The 16436-nt window shown below is 42.9% G+C and overlaps 1 protein-coding gene across 1 annotated transcript in view; it reads right to left on the reverse strand.

The window, feature by feature from the left end:
* CTNNBL1 (catenin beta like 1) overlaps positions 1 to 15184 on the reverse strand; it is a 177890-nt gene extending 162706 nt beyond the window's left edge. The window contains exon 1 of the mRNA XM_025398976.1: positions 14819 to 15184. Within this exon, the coding sequence (XP_025254761.1) occupies positions 14819 to 14848 (30 nt within the window). The 5' untranslated portion in view covers positions 14849 to 15184. The remainder of the gene's footprint in view (positions 1 to 14818) is intronic.
* Between the last annotated feature and the right edge of the window lie 1252 nt (positions 15185 to 16436).

The following is a 16436-nucleotide window of genomic DNA, read 5'->3' on the forward strand; positions in this document are numbered from 1 at the left end:
TTTCCCCCTTTGCAGATACTGTGTTTTTTACAAATTGAAGAGTTGTAGAAACCCAGCATCAAGAAAGTCTATCAGCCGGGTACAGTGGCTCACACCCGTAATCCCAACACTTTGGGAGGCTGAGGCAGGCAGATCACTTGAGTCCAAGAGTTTGAGATCAGACTGGGCAACATGCCAAAACCCCATCTCTACAAAAACCACAAAAAAATTAGCTGGGCGTGGTGGCATACACCTGTAGTCCCAGCTACTCTGGGATTGCTCGAGTCCAGGAGGTCAAGGCTGCAGTGAGCTATGATTCCACTGCTGCACTCCAGCCTGGGCAATAAAGCAAGACTCTGTCTCCAGAAAAAAGAAAAAGAAAGTCTATCGCTGCCTTTTTTCCAAAATCATGTGTTCACTTCATGTCTGTGTCACACTTCGGTGATTATTGCAGTGTTTCAAACTTTTTCATTATTATATCTGTTATGATAATCTGTGATGGGTGATCTTTGATATTACTACTTTGTTTTCGGGCACCACAAACCACGCCCATGTGAGACAGCGAACTTAATCAATAAATGTGTGCGTTCTGACTGCGTCAACCAGCCTTTCCCCTTTCTCTTTCCTCAGGTCTCCCTATTCTCTGAGACACAACAATACTGAAATTAATTAATAACCCTACAATGGCCCCAAGTGTTCAAGTGAAAGAGTCTCACATCTCTCACTTTAAATCAAAAGCTATACATGATTAAGCTTTAGTGAGGAAAGGATGTTGGAAGTGGCAATGGGCCGAAAGCGAGGCCTCTTATACCAGACAGAAAAGTGTGAATGCAAAGGAAAAGCTGTTGAAGGATATTAAAAGTGCTACTCCAGTAAACATATGAATAGTAAAAGAGCTAAAGAGCCTTACTGCTTATATGGAGAAAGTCTTAGTGCTCCAGATAGAAGATCAAACCAGTCACAACATTCTCTTGAGCCAAGCCTAATCCAGAGCAAGGCCCTAACTCTCCTCAATTCTTTTTTTTTTTTTTTTGAGACGGAGTCTCGCGCTGTGTCACCCAGGCTGGAGTGCAGTGGCGCGATCTCGGCTCACTGCAAGCTCCGCCTCCCAGGTTCACGCCATTCTCCTGCCTCAGCCTCCGAGTAGCTGGGACTACAGGCGCCCGCCACCACGCCCGGCTAGTTTTTTTTTTTTTATTTTTAGTGGAGACGGGGTTTCACCATGTTAGCCCGGATGGTCTCGATCTCCTGACCTCGTGATCCACCCGCCTCGGCCTCCCAAAGTGCTGGGATTACAGGCTTGAGCCACCGCGCCCGGCCAACTCTCCTCAATTCTATGAAGGCTAAGAGAGGTGAGGAGGCTGCACACGAAGTTTGAAGCTAGCAGAGTCTTATTCATAAGGCTTAAGGAAAGAAGCCACTTCCATAACATGAAAGTGCAAGGTGAACCCAGAAGTGCTGATGTAGAAGCTGCAGCAAGTTAATCAGAAGAATTAGCTAAGATCATTGATGAAGGTGGCTACACTAAACAACAGATTTTCAATGTAGACAAAACAGCCTTCTGTTGGAAGAAGAGGCCATCTAGGATTTTCACAGCTACAGAGGAGAAGTCAATGCCTGGTCTCGAAGCTTAAGGACAGGCTGATGCTCTTGTTAGGGACTAATGCAGCTGGTGACTTTTAAATTGAAGCCAATGCTCATTTTCCATTTTGAAATCCTAGGACCCTTGGGAATTATGCTAAATCTACCCTGCCTGCGTTCTAGAAATGGAACAACAAAGCCTGGATGCCAGCATATCTGTTTATAGCATTGTTTACTGAATATTTTAAGCCCACTGTTAAGACCTACTGCTCAGAAAAAAAAAAAAAAAATTCTTCAAAAATATTGCTGCTCACTGCCAATGCACCTGGTCACCCAAGAGCTCTGATGGAGACGTACAAGGAGATGAATGTTATTATATGCCTGCAAACACAGCATCCATTCCACAGCCCATGGATCAAAGAGCAGTTTCAACTTTCAAGTCTTATTATTAAATATTTAAGAAATGCATTCATAAGTTCATAGCTGCCATGGATAGTGATTCTTCTGACGGATCTGGGCAAAATAAATTGAAAACTTTCTGGAAAAGATTCATCATTCTAGATGCCATCAAGAACATTCATGATTCATGGGAGGAGGACAATATATTAACATCAACAGGAGTTTAGAAGAAGTTGATTCCAATCCTCCTGGATGTCTTTGAGGAGTTCAAGATTTCAGTGGAAGAAGTAACTGCAGATGTGGTGGAAACAGCAAGATAACTAGAATTCAAAGCACAGCCTGAAGATGTGACTGAATTGCTGCAATCTCATGATCAGACTTGAATGGATAAGGAGTTGTTTCTTAAGGATGAGCAAAGAAAGTGGCTTCTAGAGATAAACTCTACTCCTAGTGAAGATGCTGTGGACATTGTTGAAATGACAACAAAGGATTTAGAATATTACATGAACTTAGATGATAAAGCAGCAGCACAGTTTAAGAGAACTGACCCTAATTCTGAAAAAAGTTCTACTGTGGGTAAAATGCTATGAAACAGCACAGCTTGCTACAGAGAACTCTTTCAAGAAAGGAAGAGTCAATAGATGGAGCAGACTTCACTGTTGTCTTAAGAAATTGCCACAGCTACCCCAGCCTTCAGCAAACACCACCCTAATCAGTCAGCAGCCAGCAAAAGCAGGCAAGACCCTCCATCCACCAGCAAAAAGATGACAACTTGCTGAAGGCTCAGGTGTTGGTTAGCAGTTTTTAACAACAAAGCATTTTTAATTAAAGTATGCACATTGTTTAGACATAATACTATTCCACACTTATTAGGCTTCAGTATAGTGTAAATAGAACTTTACTATGCACTGGGAAACCAAAAAATTCATATGACTTGCTTTACTGGAGTGGTCTGGAACCAAACCCTCAATATCTCCAAGGGATGCCAATATTCAGCTGAAATACTAAAGAGCTAAATGGCTGACCTTGGAGAAGGTAAAAGCAGTATCAGAATTCCTACTACATCTTCTCGTAATTCCAATTTCTCTACAGCTACACAAGACTTAGACCAAAGTCAACTACTTCCTTTAGGACGCTAAGGGGAAAAAAAGACAAAGGAAGGAGCAATTTGTAAATGAGATTCTTGGAGCTAGAAAATAGGAAAACTGAGATATCTTAGTAATATTTAAAGAGACCAGGGGAAAATAATTAGTGTGGTGATGACATAATTCTTGATATCAATGGCTGCTAACTGTGGTGGAATAAGGTTGTATTTTAACCTACCGTGAACATTTCTATACTGTGGCACGTGTGGGCAACAAACTGTTCTCACTTCTTTGTATAGGATCCTGAACCTTAATCTCCAAGGGACCAATGACCTTGGGAATACTGAGGCAGCTTTATAGAATTAAATTTAAAAAAAAATTTTTCGCCATGTTGCTGTAGCATGTGTGTTCTTAGTAATGAGATAAATAATGAAAATTAATGGCTAACACTTACTGGGCACTCACTATGTGTCAGGCACTGTACTACTTAACACTATCCAAATTGTCTCATTTAATCCTTTTTTTAAGAAAGATGGGAAAGCAGAATTTTTTTTAAAGATGGTTGGGCTGAGATAGACACTACTATACAATCTCTATTTTAAAGATGAAGACCTGAGGCTTAAAAAGGTTAATTAATGGACCCAAGGTCACACAGCTAGCAGTAACAGAGCTGGGATTCCAATGCAGGCCGTCTGACCCAGAGCTCACATTCATGCACTACGCTAAACATTAAGGGATGCCTAACAGGCTTTGAAGTATTTTCTCCAACAGTGCTGACAAGCTATTGTGAACCATCCACATTCTCCAGTGAAGTCGTTTTTATATAGGAAAACTTCTCTACTGGGTTAAACTTTATAAATTCAATCCCTCAATTTAAACAACGACAACTACTGAGAGATTGCAGAAAGGCATAGCTGTCTTCATCAAATTCACCTTCAAAATTAGCGAGGCAGCTTAGTAAGAAGACCTGTCTCCAAGGAAGCTGAACTAGGTAGGACTGAAGTCTATGACTGAAGAACAGTGTCCTCTGTTGGCCTCTGTTGGATCTCGCCTTGCCAATATGAGATTCACAATGGTAAAAGTGAGACCACCAGAGGCTACTTATTTGACAAAGTCTTCTTTTTTTTCTTTTTTAAGACAGAATCTAGCTCTGTCACCCAGGCTGGAATGCAGTGGTGTGATCACTGCTCATTGCAACATCAATCTCCTGGTCTCAAGCAATCCTCCCACTTCAGCATCCCCAGGAGCTGAGATTATAAGTGCGCACCTCCAAGCCCAGCTAATTTTTTTTTTTTTTTGAGACGAGGTCTCACTGTGTTGCCCAGGCTGGTCTCAAACTCCTGAGCTCAAGAGATCCTCCCACGTCAGTCTCCCAAAGTGATGGGATTACAGGTGTGAACCCCTACACCCTGTCGACAAAGTCTTAAGAGTCTACACTAAGGTGGTGGTGGTTGGAACAGAAAGGAAGGGATGGAGAGAAGACTCCTGAAGATGCAGCGTTCCCTCCATAAAGCCTTTCCCAGCTTCCCAGCGGCAGCGCTGCTTGTGCCTTTGTGCTACCACATCTTGTTCATGGCTCCATAACAGCACCGACAGCACTGACACTCTGTACTTGGATTTCAAATCTGGGATATACCCCCATTAGACTGCAGGCTCCAAGAGAGCAAAAACTGTGAGTTAATCATTTTCATATCCTAACACCTTCTTTACTCTGAGAGAGAGGCAGGCTCTGTGCTCATGAGACTGTACAACCCATGAAGAAAAGAACCACGGCCGGGCATGGTGGCTCACACGTGTATTCCCAGCACTTTGGGAGGCCGAGGCGGGTGGATCGCCTGAGGTCAGGAGTTCGAGACCAACCTGACCAACATGGAGAAACCCTGTCTCTACTAAAAATACAATATTAGCCAGGTATGGTGGCATATGCCTGCAATCCCAGCTACTTGGGAGGCTGAGGTAGGAGAATCGCTTGAACCCAGGAGACAGAGGTTGCAGCAAGCCAAGATCGTGCCACTGCACTGGGCAACAAGAGCGAAACTCTGTCTCGGGGGAAAAAAAAAAAGTAAAGAAGCTTGTCTTTCATCTTTGAGCCCTTTCATCTTTGAGAAACAGCTCCAAGGCTCCTTTCAAGTCTGCTGAATGTCAACACCCCTGACTAAAATGCAAAGTTGGCCATGGGGATAGGCAGGGGAGGAAGCAGAGAATTATGTGATATCTGAACATTTGGCCAGAATGTTCAGTACACACATGAAACGTTAATCAGGGATGGTGAACTAAGAGCTGTCTGCAAAAAGATGCTGAAAGGAGAAGAATCAATGACTTCTTCTAAAATGATGAAGAAGAGGGTTACAGAGTCAAATTCTAGTGAAGATTCCAGAATAAGGAGACCCAAGAAAATCTTTGGCAAAAGACAGCACTGACAACTTCAAGAATGTAGGTTCTGAACATTCTACAAAATAGCTGTCCAGTACTCTTCAACATCAAAGACAAGGGAAGACTAAGGAAATATGACAAACATTATGTGGGATCCTGGATAGAAACCTGGAGCAAAAAAATGACCAGACATCTCTGATGACATCTGAATTAAGTGTGCAGTTTAGTTACTAGTATTACACAAATGTTAATTCCCTAGTTTTGATCTTTACATAATGGTTACATAAGATGTTAACTTTAGGGGAAGCTGGATGAGGAATATATGGAAACTCCACTATTTTAATAATTTTTTCTAAGTTTAAAATTCAAAATAAAAAGTTAAAAAGCAAAGAATGTAGGTTTTGTAGCAAGAGTGGCAAGATATGATAATAAGGAAGAGGAAAATGAGTAAGCAACTGAAGTATCAGATGTGAACCCAATTTTCTTGAAGTCTGACATGAAAGCACAGAGATGTAAGCCAACAAGCTAACAAGATAGTAGAGCAAGAGCTTTCCAGAAGGGGAAACTACCAGGGCATATACAAAGGCATGCCTTCACAGATGACATATACTAGTCTACAGTTTAGTAAAGAATGTGTGTAAAAAGATAAATAGAATGTGTTTTGTAAGTGTGAGAAGAATGGGCCAGAAAAAAGAGATGATGAGAAGAATGCAAAGGGAGGAAGTGACCTTAAGGAAAAAAATCCCTCATGAGATGAAAGAGAAAAACAGTCTGAAATGTTATCAATGAGAATAGTTCTGTATCCTTATCTGTTATAGTCATACTTCCAACAAAAAGTAACTTCAAAATGTACTAAACTGACATGCAAGAAGAGCCTATATAATATGACTTCATGATTAGAATCACATTCTTAGGGCTACTGGGAGGAGGCCTTCACAGAATAAAGGATGTATCTGAGCACCAGTTTTCAGATTTTCAGTAATGTTTCTTATACACACAACAACAACCACCAAAAAATCCATAAAACAGAAAAACTCAATTACGAAATTACAACTACTACCTTATGAGACACACAATAATACAAATGATAAACTCACACAAGAAAAAAAAATAATGTTTATTAAAGCAACCTTGAACTAGTCTTTCATATACCTACTAGATTAGTGGAAAAAATAAATTATGACAACTAGTTCTATCAAGATTGTAATAAAACTGGGGCCAGCCACAGTGGCTCACACTTGTAACCCCAGCACTTTGGGAGACTGAGGCAGGAGGATAGCTTAAGACCAGCCTGGACAACATAGAGAGACCCTGATTCTATTTTTTTAAAAAGATTGTAATAAAATTGGAACACACACAAACAGTATACTGTTAGCACTGTAAAACAACCAATGATTCATTCCACGTGAGTACGACGTATTGCGCCACACATCTGCAGCTGAGATGACCCCCATCGTCTCCGGCCACTCCCTGCTTTTTACCCATTGCTGCATTTACCCAATGCTCTGAACATATCACTCTCCTGCTTTTGCTCTTAATAACCCCCGTCAAGAATCACTGTCCCCAGTGTCCTTTACCACCCACAGAATCCCTACTCATTCATCAAGGCTAGGATTCCAGTGTCATCTCCCTTTTCTTCAATGACCAAACCAAATCCATCCCCATCAATATATCCCCTTTCCATACCCAATCCTTCCTTCCATTGTGCTCCCATAATACTTTTATTCATACAGTTAGTTTTTTAAATGTCTGTCTTGCTCCTTACATTATGAATTCTTCTTTAATGTCCATGGTCCATGTCATAATAATTTTAGTGCATGCAATACTTGGTACAGGAGATGGCACATGGTAATTACTAATGACAGATGGGAAGGAAAAAAATGCTACATGAACAAAGCACTTCACTACAATGCTATCTCCAAGAACAAAAACCAGAAAACCACCTAAATATCCAATTATAGAAGAGCAATTTAGGGAAAATGGTCTATCACTCGAGCAAAAAGTATGCAAATATTAAAAATAGCATGAAGGCTATGTAGAAACGCAGAAAATATTCCTGGCCATGTTAAATTAAAAACATAGAACACAAAATAGTATATATGCAATGGTTCCAGCCTCACAAAATACGTAAGGACTCTGGGAACAGAAAAATATTGATTGAATTAGGGTAATAGTTTTCCCGCTTCTCAAGTATTTTCTTTAATACTATTTCTATCCCTTTATTACCGTTCACAATTTTATTTCAAAAGAAAAGACTAAGAGGGGGAAAGGAGCAAGTTTAGATATTTCTGTAAGCTCCTGCAATCCAAGAGATATGCTAAGATATTACTGATAGAGGACAAGAGGAGTGGGTGTCTGCAATATCACCAAAACCAAGGGTCCCTGAACCCAATTTGCCTCAAAAAGAATACCTCTCATGTCACAAGCCACACTAAATGTGAATTCTTTATTGGAAAACTTCAGAGGTAAGAACTTTTCCCAGACATCTGTGGAATTAGATTTAATGAGAGTGCCCTGGAGTTCATACACGCGTCTATGCCAGCAGAAACTTCTCAGCCAAGGTACTGCTGGGCACACTTCTTGATGAGATGTCTAAGCCTGAAGGCATCAAAAAAGTACATTTCCATATTGGGAACATAACTGGTTTCCTCTTGAAGACTTTTTCCACCACCTCCTGCCCATATTGTAATTCTCCTATCTCCTCAAATGAATAGTTAACATATGTCAAGGATATACGGCATATACTGAGGCGCTGAGTGCCTATCTCTATTACTTGTAGAAGAACCAATCTCAGCAGAAAATTGGAATCTCCCCACCAAGTTGCCTCAAAAATGAAAAGTAGTAAGCACCCAAAAAATGCTAAATACTTTTAATAAACATTTCTTGACACTGCATGATATTTTTCCTGGCTGAGTCTCTGAATTTTAGATACAGCATCCATCTTAGTCTCTGAATTTTGGAAATGAAAAGAACCAGAAGTCATATCGCCCAGTCTCCTCATTTTACAAGTGACTGGAAAAAAAAAAAAAAAAAAAAAGATGTACAGAAAAGGAAAGTGACTTGTCCTGAGTCACCTAGATAAGTAATGATAAAAGTGGGATTAAAACCCAAAGCTCCCAGATTCTCAGCCCCACTCAGTCTACCACATGAAGCGTTTTTATCCCTTGAAATCTCTGGAGCCCCGGTCTAAATAATTAGTACCACAGAATTTTAAAGCTAGAAGGGGCCTCAGTGAGAGTTGCATACTTAATCCCCTCATTAGGCATATGAGGAAACTGAGGCCCAGGAAGATTAAGTGATTTGCTCTCAATATCTTGAATGGCAGGGAAAAAGTATAACTTAAGCTCAAAAATCTGCAAACCAATGCCCACAAGAGGGGAGGAGTATGTCTCAGCTGGGGAAAAATTGTTCAAGGAAGGTAGATCATTTCAGACCAGGGGATCACAAAGTACAGCGTCAGCATCACCTGGGATCTGGTTAGAAATGGAGAATCTAAAGTCCCACAGGAGACTGAATCAAACTCTAGGGATGGGGATGGGGATGTTTAAATCAGATAATTTTGTTCCTTTATGTCCCCAAGAAGCAAATTTCAGTGGTCGTGCTGAGTCCACTTTGTAAATGATAACTATAACCAAAGGCTCATTAGATGAACGCATTCTCTGACATGTGGACTATACCTCAACTTTAAAAAGTTTTCAAATCTGAAAACAAAATGGAAAACTACCTCTGGGTGTTCAGTTGGCTTCAGTTCTGGCCCTGCTCCTTACTGGCTGTCTGGCCTTCAGTAGGCAGCTTAACCGCCCTAGCTTGAGTTTCCTTTCCTATAATACAGGCATGCTGCCGACCTCAGAGGGCATGTTGAGAATTAAATGTGATAACTTGTCTGAAAACACTTTGGTTCTGCATCTGGCATACAGCAGGCAGGCAGTACGGCACAGTAGTTAGGAGCTCCAACTATGAAGTAAGACTGCCCAGGTACCCTGGCCTTCCTCTACCTGGCTAGACGCCTTAAGGTAGGTGCTTTTTTTGTACCTCAGTTTCCTTATCCGTACAACAGGGATTAACAACAGTACCTTCCTCATAGGGTTGTTATGAGGATTTAGATAGATTATGCTGGTTAGTAAAGCATCTTTCATGTCTACAAAATGTTACTGTTTTCAAGGAGTTTTTTTGTTTGCTTGTTTGTTTTTCATTTTTGAGACAGGGTCTCGCTCTGTCACCCAGGCTAGAGCACAGTGGCGTGATCTTGGCTCAGCAAAACTTCTGCTTCCCAGGCTCAAGTAATCCTCCCTCCTCAGCCTCCTAAGTAGCTGGGACCACAGACACACACCACCACGCCCAGCTAATTTTTATACTTTTTGTAGAGACAGGTTTTCACCATGTTGCCCAGGCTCGTCTGGAACTCCCGGACTCAAGCGATACGCCTGCCTCGGCCTCCCAAAGTGCTGGGATTACAGGGGTGAATGACCACGCTTGGCCTCAAAGAACTTTTGCATCCATAAACTCACGACTTTCTGCAAGAGGATGGGTGCAACCGATTATGAATTAGATTCCAGACTTCACCATCTTTTAGGAACAGGAAGAGGGACATGGATCTTACAAAAAGGAAACTGAATGAACAGAACACAAGGGGAATGTACAGAGCTGGAAATAAGGAGACCAGGATTCTGAGACAAGGCCAGGTGGTATAAGGAAGCCAGGGCTTCAATAAGGTCCTGAGGTAGATTTTGGGACCGGTGCTGCTTTCCAAGCCTTAGACCATAATTCTGAATTTGGGTTCTGAAACTTAGCCTTGAATTGAGGATATTTCGCTGAGCAAAGGCCCAGAGCTGGTTTTTGGTGCCTAACAGGTGGGCCTCTCACCTCTCGAATGGCTCTGGCCGGTCAATTAGCCAAAGTGGGGAACTTGCGATAGGGAAGGAGACGCTCCTGGCTGGCCAGCTGGACGTGAGCATGCCTGCCCTACGCTGGCGAGATGAAAGTGCTCTCCAGTAGCAGACTTAGGAGGTTTCAGCCCTGTCACCCAGTTCAGTTCAGTATTGTCAACCTGAATTAAATGAGTTCCACTACTGTAGTTCCTTATTGTGCAACCAACATATTTGCATTTTAAAATTCTTAGGTTGAATCCTCAGAAAATGTAAACATAAAGGCCAAGATCCAGGATAAGGAAGGCAAGTAAAGTTTTGTAGTTCAGGAAAATTAGCCTGTGGCAAGCCCAATCTACCTGCAGGCGCTAGGCATATTTGCTCTTGGTGAGGGGGAAAGGGGTCAGATTGACAAAGTGAAATACTTCTGGAATAACACAATAAACAAGTGTTGATGATCAAGAAGCAAAGCTACCTAGATTGGAATCCTTGAGGTACATTTCACTTGTGTGAATTTGGACATGTTTTTTATTCTCTATACCTATTCCCTCACCTTTAAAATGAAGGTTCCTATATTAACATATTCAGTACTGTCATTAAGATTAAATGTGGTAAGATGTGTAAACACTAAAAAATAATAATAAGGAGATCAGGATTCTAGTTTCAACTCTGGCCACCACCTTGGCCCACAACCTCAGGTGAGTCCCTTTATCAGACTAAGGTTCACTTTTCATCTGTGAACAAGTGGGTTGAATGAAGCTACCTACCGTAGCTCTCAAAAGTCAAGGTCTTTATCATGGCCCACAAGGAAGGCCTACACAGTCTTGTCACATGCCTACATCTTCAACTTTGTCACTTACCATTCCCCTGCTCACTTCCCATGTTTCAGCTACATCGATCCTCCTTCAAGGCTGCACCAGCTTCTACCAATAGCCTATGTCCATATTTGCTGTTCTCGCTGCCCCCATCATTCTGCTCCCTTCACATGACTAGCTTCCTCTCAACCTTCAGTCCTTTAATATCCTTTCCTCTGTGTCCTTCCTCAAACACATTACATAAAGTAAAAGGTCCTGTCCCCAACTCCCAATGGTTATTTTCTACTAGAGTGCTGTCCAATAAAAATACAACAAAAGCCACAAACAAAACACCTAACTTTACATTTTCTTTTTCTTTTTTTTTTTTTTTTTGAGACAGAGTTTCAGTGTTGTTGCCCAGGCTGGAGTGCAATGGGATGATCTCAGCTCACTGCAATCCCCACCTCCCAGGTTCAAGCGATTCTCCCGCCTCAGCCTCCCAAGTAGCTGGGATTACAGGCATGCACCACCACGCCCGGCTAATTTTTAATATTTTTAGTAGAGACAGGGTTTCTTTTTTTCTTTTTTCTTTTTTTTTTTTTAGAGACAGAGTCTTACTCTGTCTCCCAGGCTGGAGTGCAGTGGTGCGATCTCGGCTCACTGCAAGCTCCGCCTCCCAGGTTCACGCCATTCTCCTGCCTCAGTGTCCCCAGTGGCTGGGACTACAGGTGCCCGCCACCACGCCCGGCTAATTTTTTTGCATTTTTAGTAGAGACGGGGTTTCACTGTGTTAGCCAGGATGGTCTCAATCTCCTGACCTCGTGATCCTGCCTCGGCCTCCCAAAGTGCTGGGATTACAGGCGTAAGCCACCGCGCCTGGCCAGCGAGACACGGTTTCTTCATGTTGGTCTGGCTGGTCTCAAACTCCCGACCTCAGGTGACCCGCCCGCCTCGGCTTCCCAAAGTGCTGGGATTACAGGCATGAGGCACCACACCTGGCCCACTTTACATTTTCTAGTAGCCACATTTTAAAAGTTTTTAAAAAGGCAACACCAATTTTAATAATATATTCTCTTTAATCCAATACATCCTAAGTGTTATTTATTCAACATGTAATCAGCATAAAAGTTAAGATACTGTACATTATTTTCATGTGGCCAGTGGCAATGGCTCACACCTGTAATCCCAGCACTTTGGGAGGCTGAGGCTGGCAGATCACCCGAGGTCGGGAGTCAACACCAGCCTGACCAACATGGAGAAACCCCGTCTCTACTAAAAATACAAAATCAGCCAGGCATGGTGGCGCATGCCTGTAATCCCAGCTACTCAGGAGGCTGAGGCAGGAGAATCGTTTGAACCCGGAAGGCAGTGGTTGTGGTGAGCCGAGATCACGCCATTGCACTGCAGCCTCGGCAACAAGAGCAAAACTCCAACTCAAAAAAAAGAGATATTGTACATTATTTTCATACTAAATCGTTGAAATCCAGTGTGTATTTTACACAAGTAGCAGATCTAAATTTGAAACTAGTCACATTTTAAGTGTTCAAGAATCACATGTGCCTAGTGGCTACTATACCCAGCAGTGCAATTGTATAGCATCCTCTGCTATATTCCCTTCCTAGCACTCACCACAATCTGAAATGTCTTGTTTACTTATTATCTTGTAACTTCCCACCAGATGCTCCACAAAGGCAAGAATCTTGTCTTTTATTCAGTGTTATATACTCAGCGGATAGACTGCCTTGAACACAGTAGGTGTTCAATATATATTTGTTGAGCAAATGAATGAACCTTTTCTAGCTTTAACGGGCTAGCCATTCTAGAAATTCCAAGAAGGCATACAATCACTCATTTAATAACTTGCCTATTTCCCTTCGTCTTTCACTATCAATTAAACTGTCTTTAAAAGAAAAATCTCTTGGCTATATAGCTCCCCATGCTGAATTGTTCTTTCCCATGATGTCTTAAGTGTCCAGGGTCAATTTCTTGTATATTGGCTGAGGGAGTGGTATGAAAATAACTGCTAATATTTACTGAATGTTTACTCTTTGGCAAGCATTGTCTAAACACTTTACATTTCTCAACGGCTTCACAACAGCCCTGTGAGGCAGCTACTGTCATTGTCCCCCATTTACAGATGAGGAAACCAACGCACAGAGAAGTTACGTATTTTGTTCAAGGTTACAGCAGCCAGTTAGTAGGAAAACAGAGATTGCCAGCAACCTAGGGGTCCAGACTCACGGTTCTTAATCACCTATTCTTGATTGCAGAGCTGTCCAACAAAAATATAAGCTGAACTATATATGTGATTTTGAATTTTCTAGTAAACACATTAAAATGTCAAGAGGAGCAGTTAAAATTGGTTTTAAACATATTTTATTGGCTGGGTGTGGTGTGTGGTGGCTCATACCTGTAATCCCAGCACTTTGGGAGGTCAAGTGGGAAGACTGCTTGAGGCCAGGAGTTTGAGACCAGCCTGGGCAACATAGCAAGACCCTGTCTCTACAAAAAATTTAAAAATCAGCCAAGCATAGTGATGCCCCGCCTGCAGTCCTAGCTACTTGGGAGGATAACTTAGACCCAGGAGTTTGGGGCTACTGTGAGCAATGATCATGCCACGGCACTCCAGCCTGGGCGACAGAGCAAGATCCTGTCTCTAAATAACAAAATAAAATTTTTAAAATTAAGTATATTTGATTTCACCCATTATCCAAAATATGATCATTTAATCAATATGACCAATAACCAATGTAATTGATATAATCAGTACGATCATGTTATCAATATAAAAATTTTACTTTTTCCATACTAGTCTCCAAGCCAAATGTGACTTTACACTTACAGTACTTCTCAATTCAGACTAGTCACATTTCAAGCAATCAACAGCCTATGTGGCTAGTGGCTATCACATTCGGCAATGCAGCTCTACTGCCCCTCACAATGACCCTCCTATGGAATCAAAGCGGGGGAAAAACTTTGGGGTGGAAGTCAGTACGCCTGAGCTCAAATTCCAGCTCCTTGTTTCTGAGTGACTTTGGACAAGTCCTTTCTGCTCTCTAGGTCCCAAACAGTTTCCCCATAAGTATCCTAGCCAAGGGGGACCCTGAGCAAGATTCCTAGAAACTCGTTCCATGCTAGAATTCCCAACATCTCCTCCAAATCGCAGTAAACACAAGCACAGCTTTCCACACTTTAAACCCAGCTTTCATATACATCAGTTTACGGTACAGTCCTCAAACAACCCTACTAAGGCAGTTATTAGTGTCTCCACCATATAGATACAAAAACTTCGTTCAAAGAGGGGGGGAATGACTTGTCCAAGAGCCACACAGCCAGTCAGTGGAGAAGCTGGAGATCAAATCCAAGAGCGATCAGGGCGCTCCCACCGCCGCCACCACCATCACCTCAATGACTGGGGGAACATGAGAGCTGAGAGGACATGGTTGTGAAAAAAGGATAGTCCGGGGTTTCAGAGGAGTTTCAGGGAAGCAGGTCCCAGGGTGAGGAAGAGGAGGTGAAGGGTTCAGGTCTTGAGAAGGGATGAATCGAAGGGGCACAGGAGGGCTTCGGAGAGGAAAGGAAAACGAAGGGCTGAGACCCCGGGTGGCATGAGAAGTTAGAGGGCCCGGGAGTGAGGCGAGAGGAGGTGAGATGAAGGGGCTCTGGCCCCTGCGACCCCTGCCGAGGTGAGAACGCGGTCGCTCGGCCCTCCCTGTCCCTCGGCCCTCCCTGTCCCTCATACCTGGTAGCTCAGAAGTTCGCCCACGTCCATGGTACCCGGCCCAGCAAATACTCCGCTTCCCTGCACTCACTCCCAGACCGCGGGCCCGTCAGCCGCTGCTCCAGCCACACTGCCGTAAAGTGCGGCGAGCGGGGCCGCAGAGCCAATAGGGCAAAAGTGCGCGCGACAAGCGAGGCGGCCACACCGCGGTAAAAGGACGCGCCGCCGTAAAGCGCGCTGCATTTGGAACAGGGTTGCTTCCGCCTGGAGCCTGAGGGGGCGGGGGCGGAGACTTAGAGGAGGGATGGGAGGGGAGAGCAGGGACCAGAAGAAACCAAACTTAAAGGCGCGCCCCCTGTGTCCAGGGCGGAGTGCCAGGTGCTTGGTGTGCGCTCTCGCGAGCTTCCAGTCATTTATCCTCATTTCACAGAAAAGGAAACTGACGCTGCCAACTGCACCTTCCAACACTTTACGCATTAGCCACATATGGCTACCTAGCGCTTGAGATATGGCTACTCCGAAGTGAGATGTGCCATAAGTGTAAATAAAATACACACCAGATTTCTAAGACTTATATTGATTACAGGTGGAAATGATATTTTGGATATATTGGGTCAAATTCATATATTATAAAATGAATTTTACCGTTTCTCTTTACTTCTTAAATGTGGTTGGTAGAAAATTTTTAATTACACATATGGCTCTCATTTGTGGTTCCCACTAATTTCTATCAGATGGTGCTGGCTCAAAAAGTGACTTGTCCCAAGGCTATACAACTATTACTGGCTGAGAAACTGTTGGTGATTACATGTCTCTCTAGGCTTGTGTCTGTTCATCTATGCAAAGTCAAACGGTCACTAGATGATTGCTACCCAGGTGTTATAAAAAGGTTTCTGGAAGAGAAAGTTAAACAAGATCAGAGTGCACCTGGGACTTAAGGCTCTATCGTCAAAGGAAATTAAACCTCCTTCCATAAGCCCCTGCCCTTTATATTTATACTTATATTTATATATTATATTTATATGCCCTTCATATTTATAATTGTGGTCCCCATCCCATCTCCACTGGCTCCAATTTACAGAAATTATTCTTATTCCTCAAAATGATGAATCCTCTCCCCTTCTGCCTGGCCATCAGCCCCACACCCATCCAACTCTCTCATCTTTCAGGTCTCAAATGTCACTTTCTTAGAATGGCTTCTTCAACTCACCCTCAGTCCAAGTAAGCAACCTCTGTCCTCATTATTCTTTTTCCAAGTACCTTCTCCACTACATATATATCTCAGTCTATCATTTTGTGCTTAATGGTTAACTATTTGTTTCTTGACAGCCTCATTTACTGGACTGCAAGCTCCATGCAAGCAGGACATGTGTATGTCATGTTCACCACTGTATCCCCCGAGCCTCGTACAGTACCTGGTAGAGGGCGAGGTTTCATAATGGGCCTTGTGTGCCATGGTAAAGAGATTGGATTTTGACTAGGTGTGGACGGGCGTGGTGGCTCATGCCTGTAATCCCAGCATTTTAGGAGGTCAAGGTGGGCAGATCACTTGAAGTCAGGAGTTTGAGACCAGCCTGACCACCATGGTGAAACCTCGTGTCTACTAAAAATTACAAAAATTAGCTGGGCATGGTGGCAC

This window comes from Theropithecus gelada, chromosome 10, assembly GCF_003255815.1.
Source record: "Theropithecus gelada isolate Dixy chromosome 10, Tgel_1.0, whole genome shotgun sequence".
Lineage (NCBI taxonomy): Eukaryota > Metazoa > Chordata > Mammalia > Primates > Cercopithecidae > Theropithecus > Theropithecus gelada.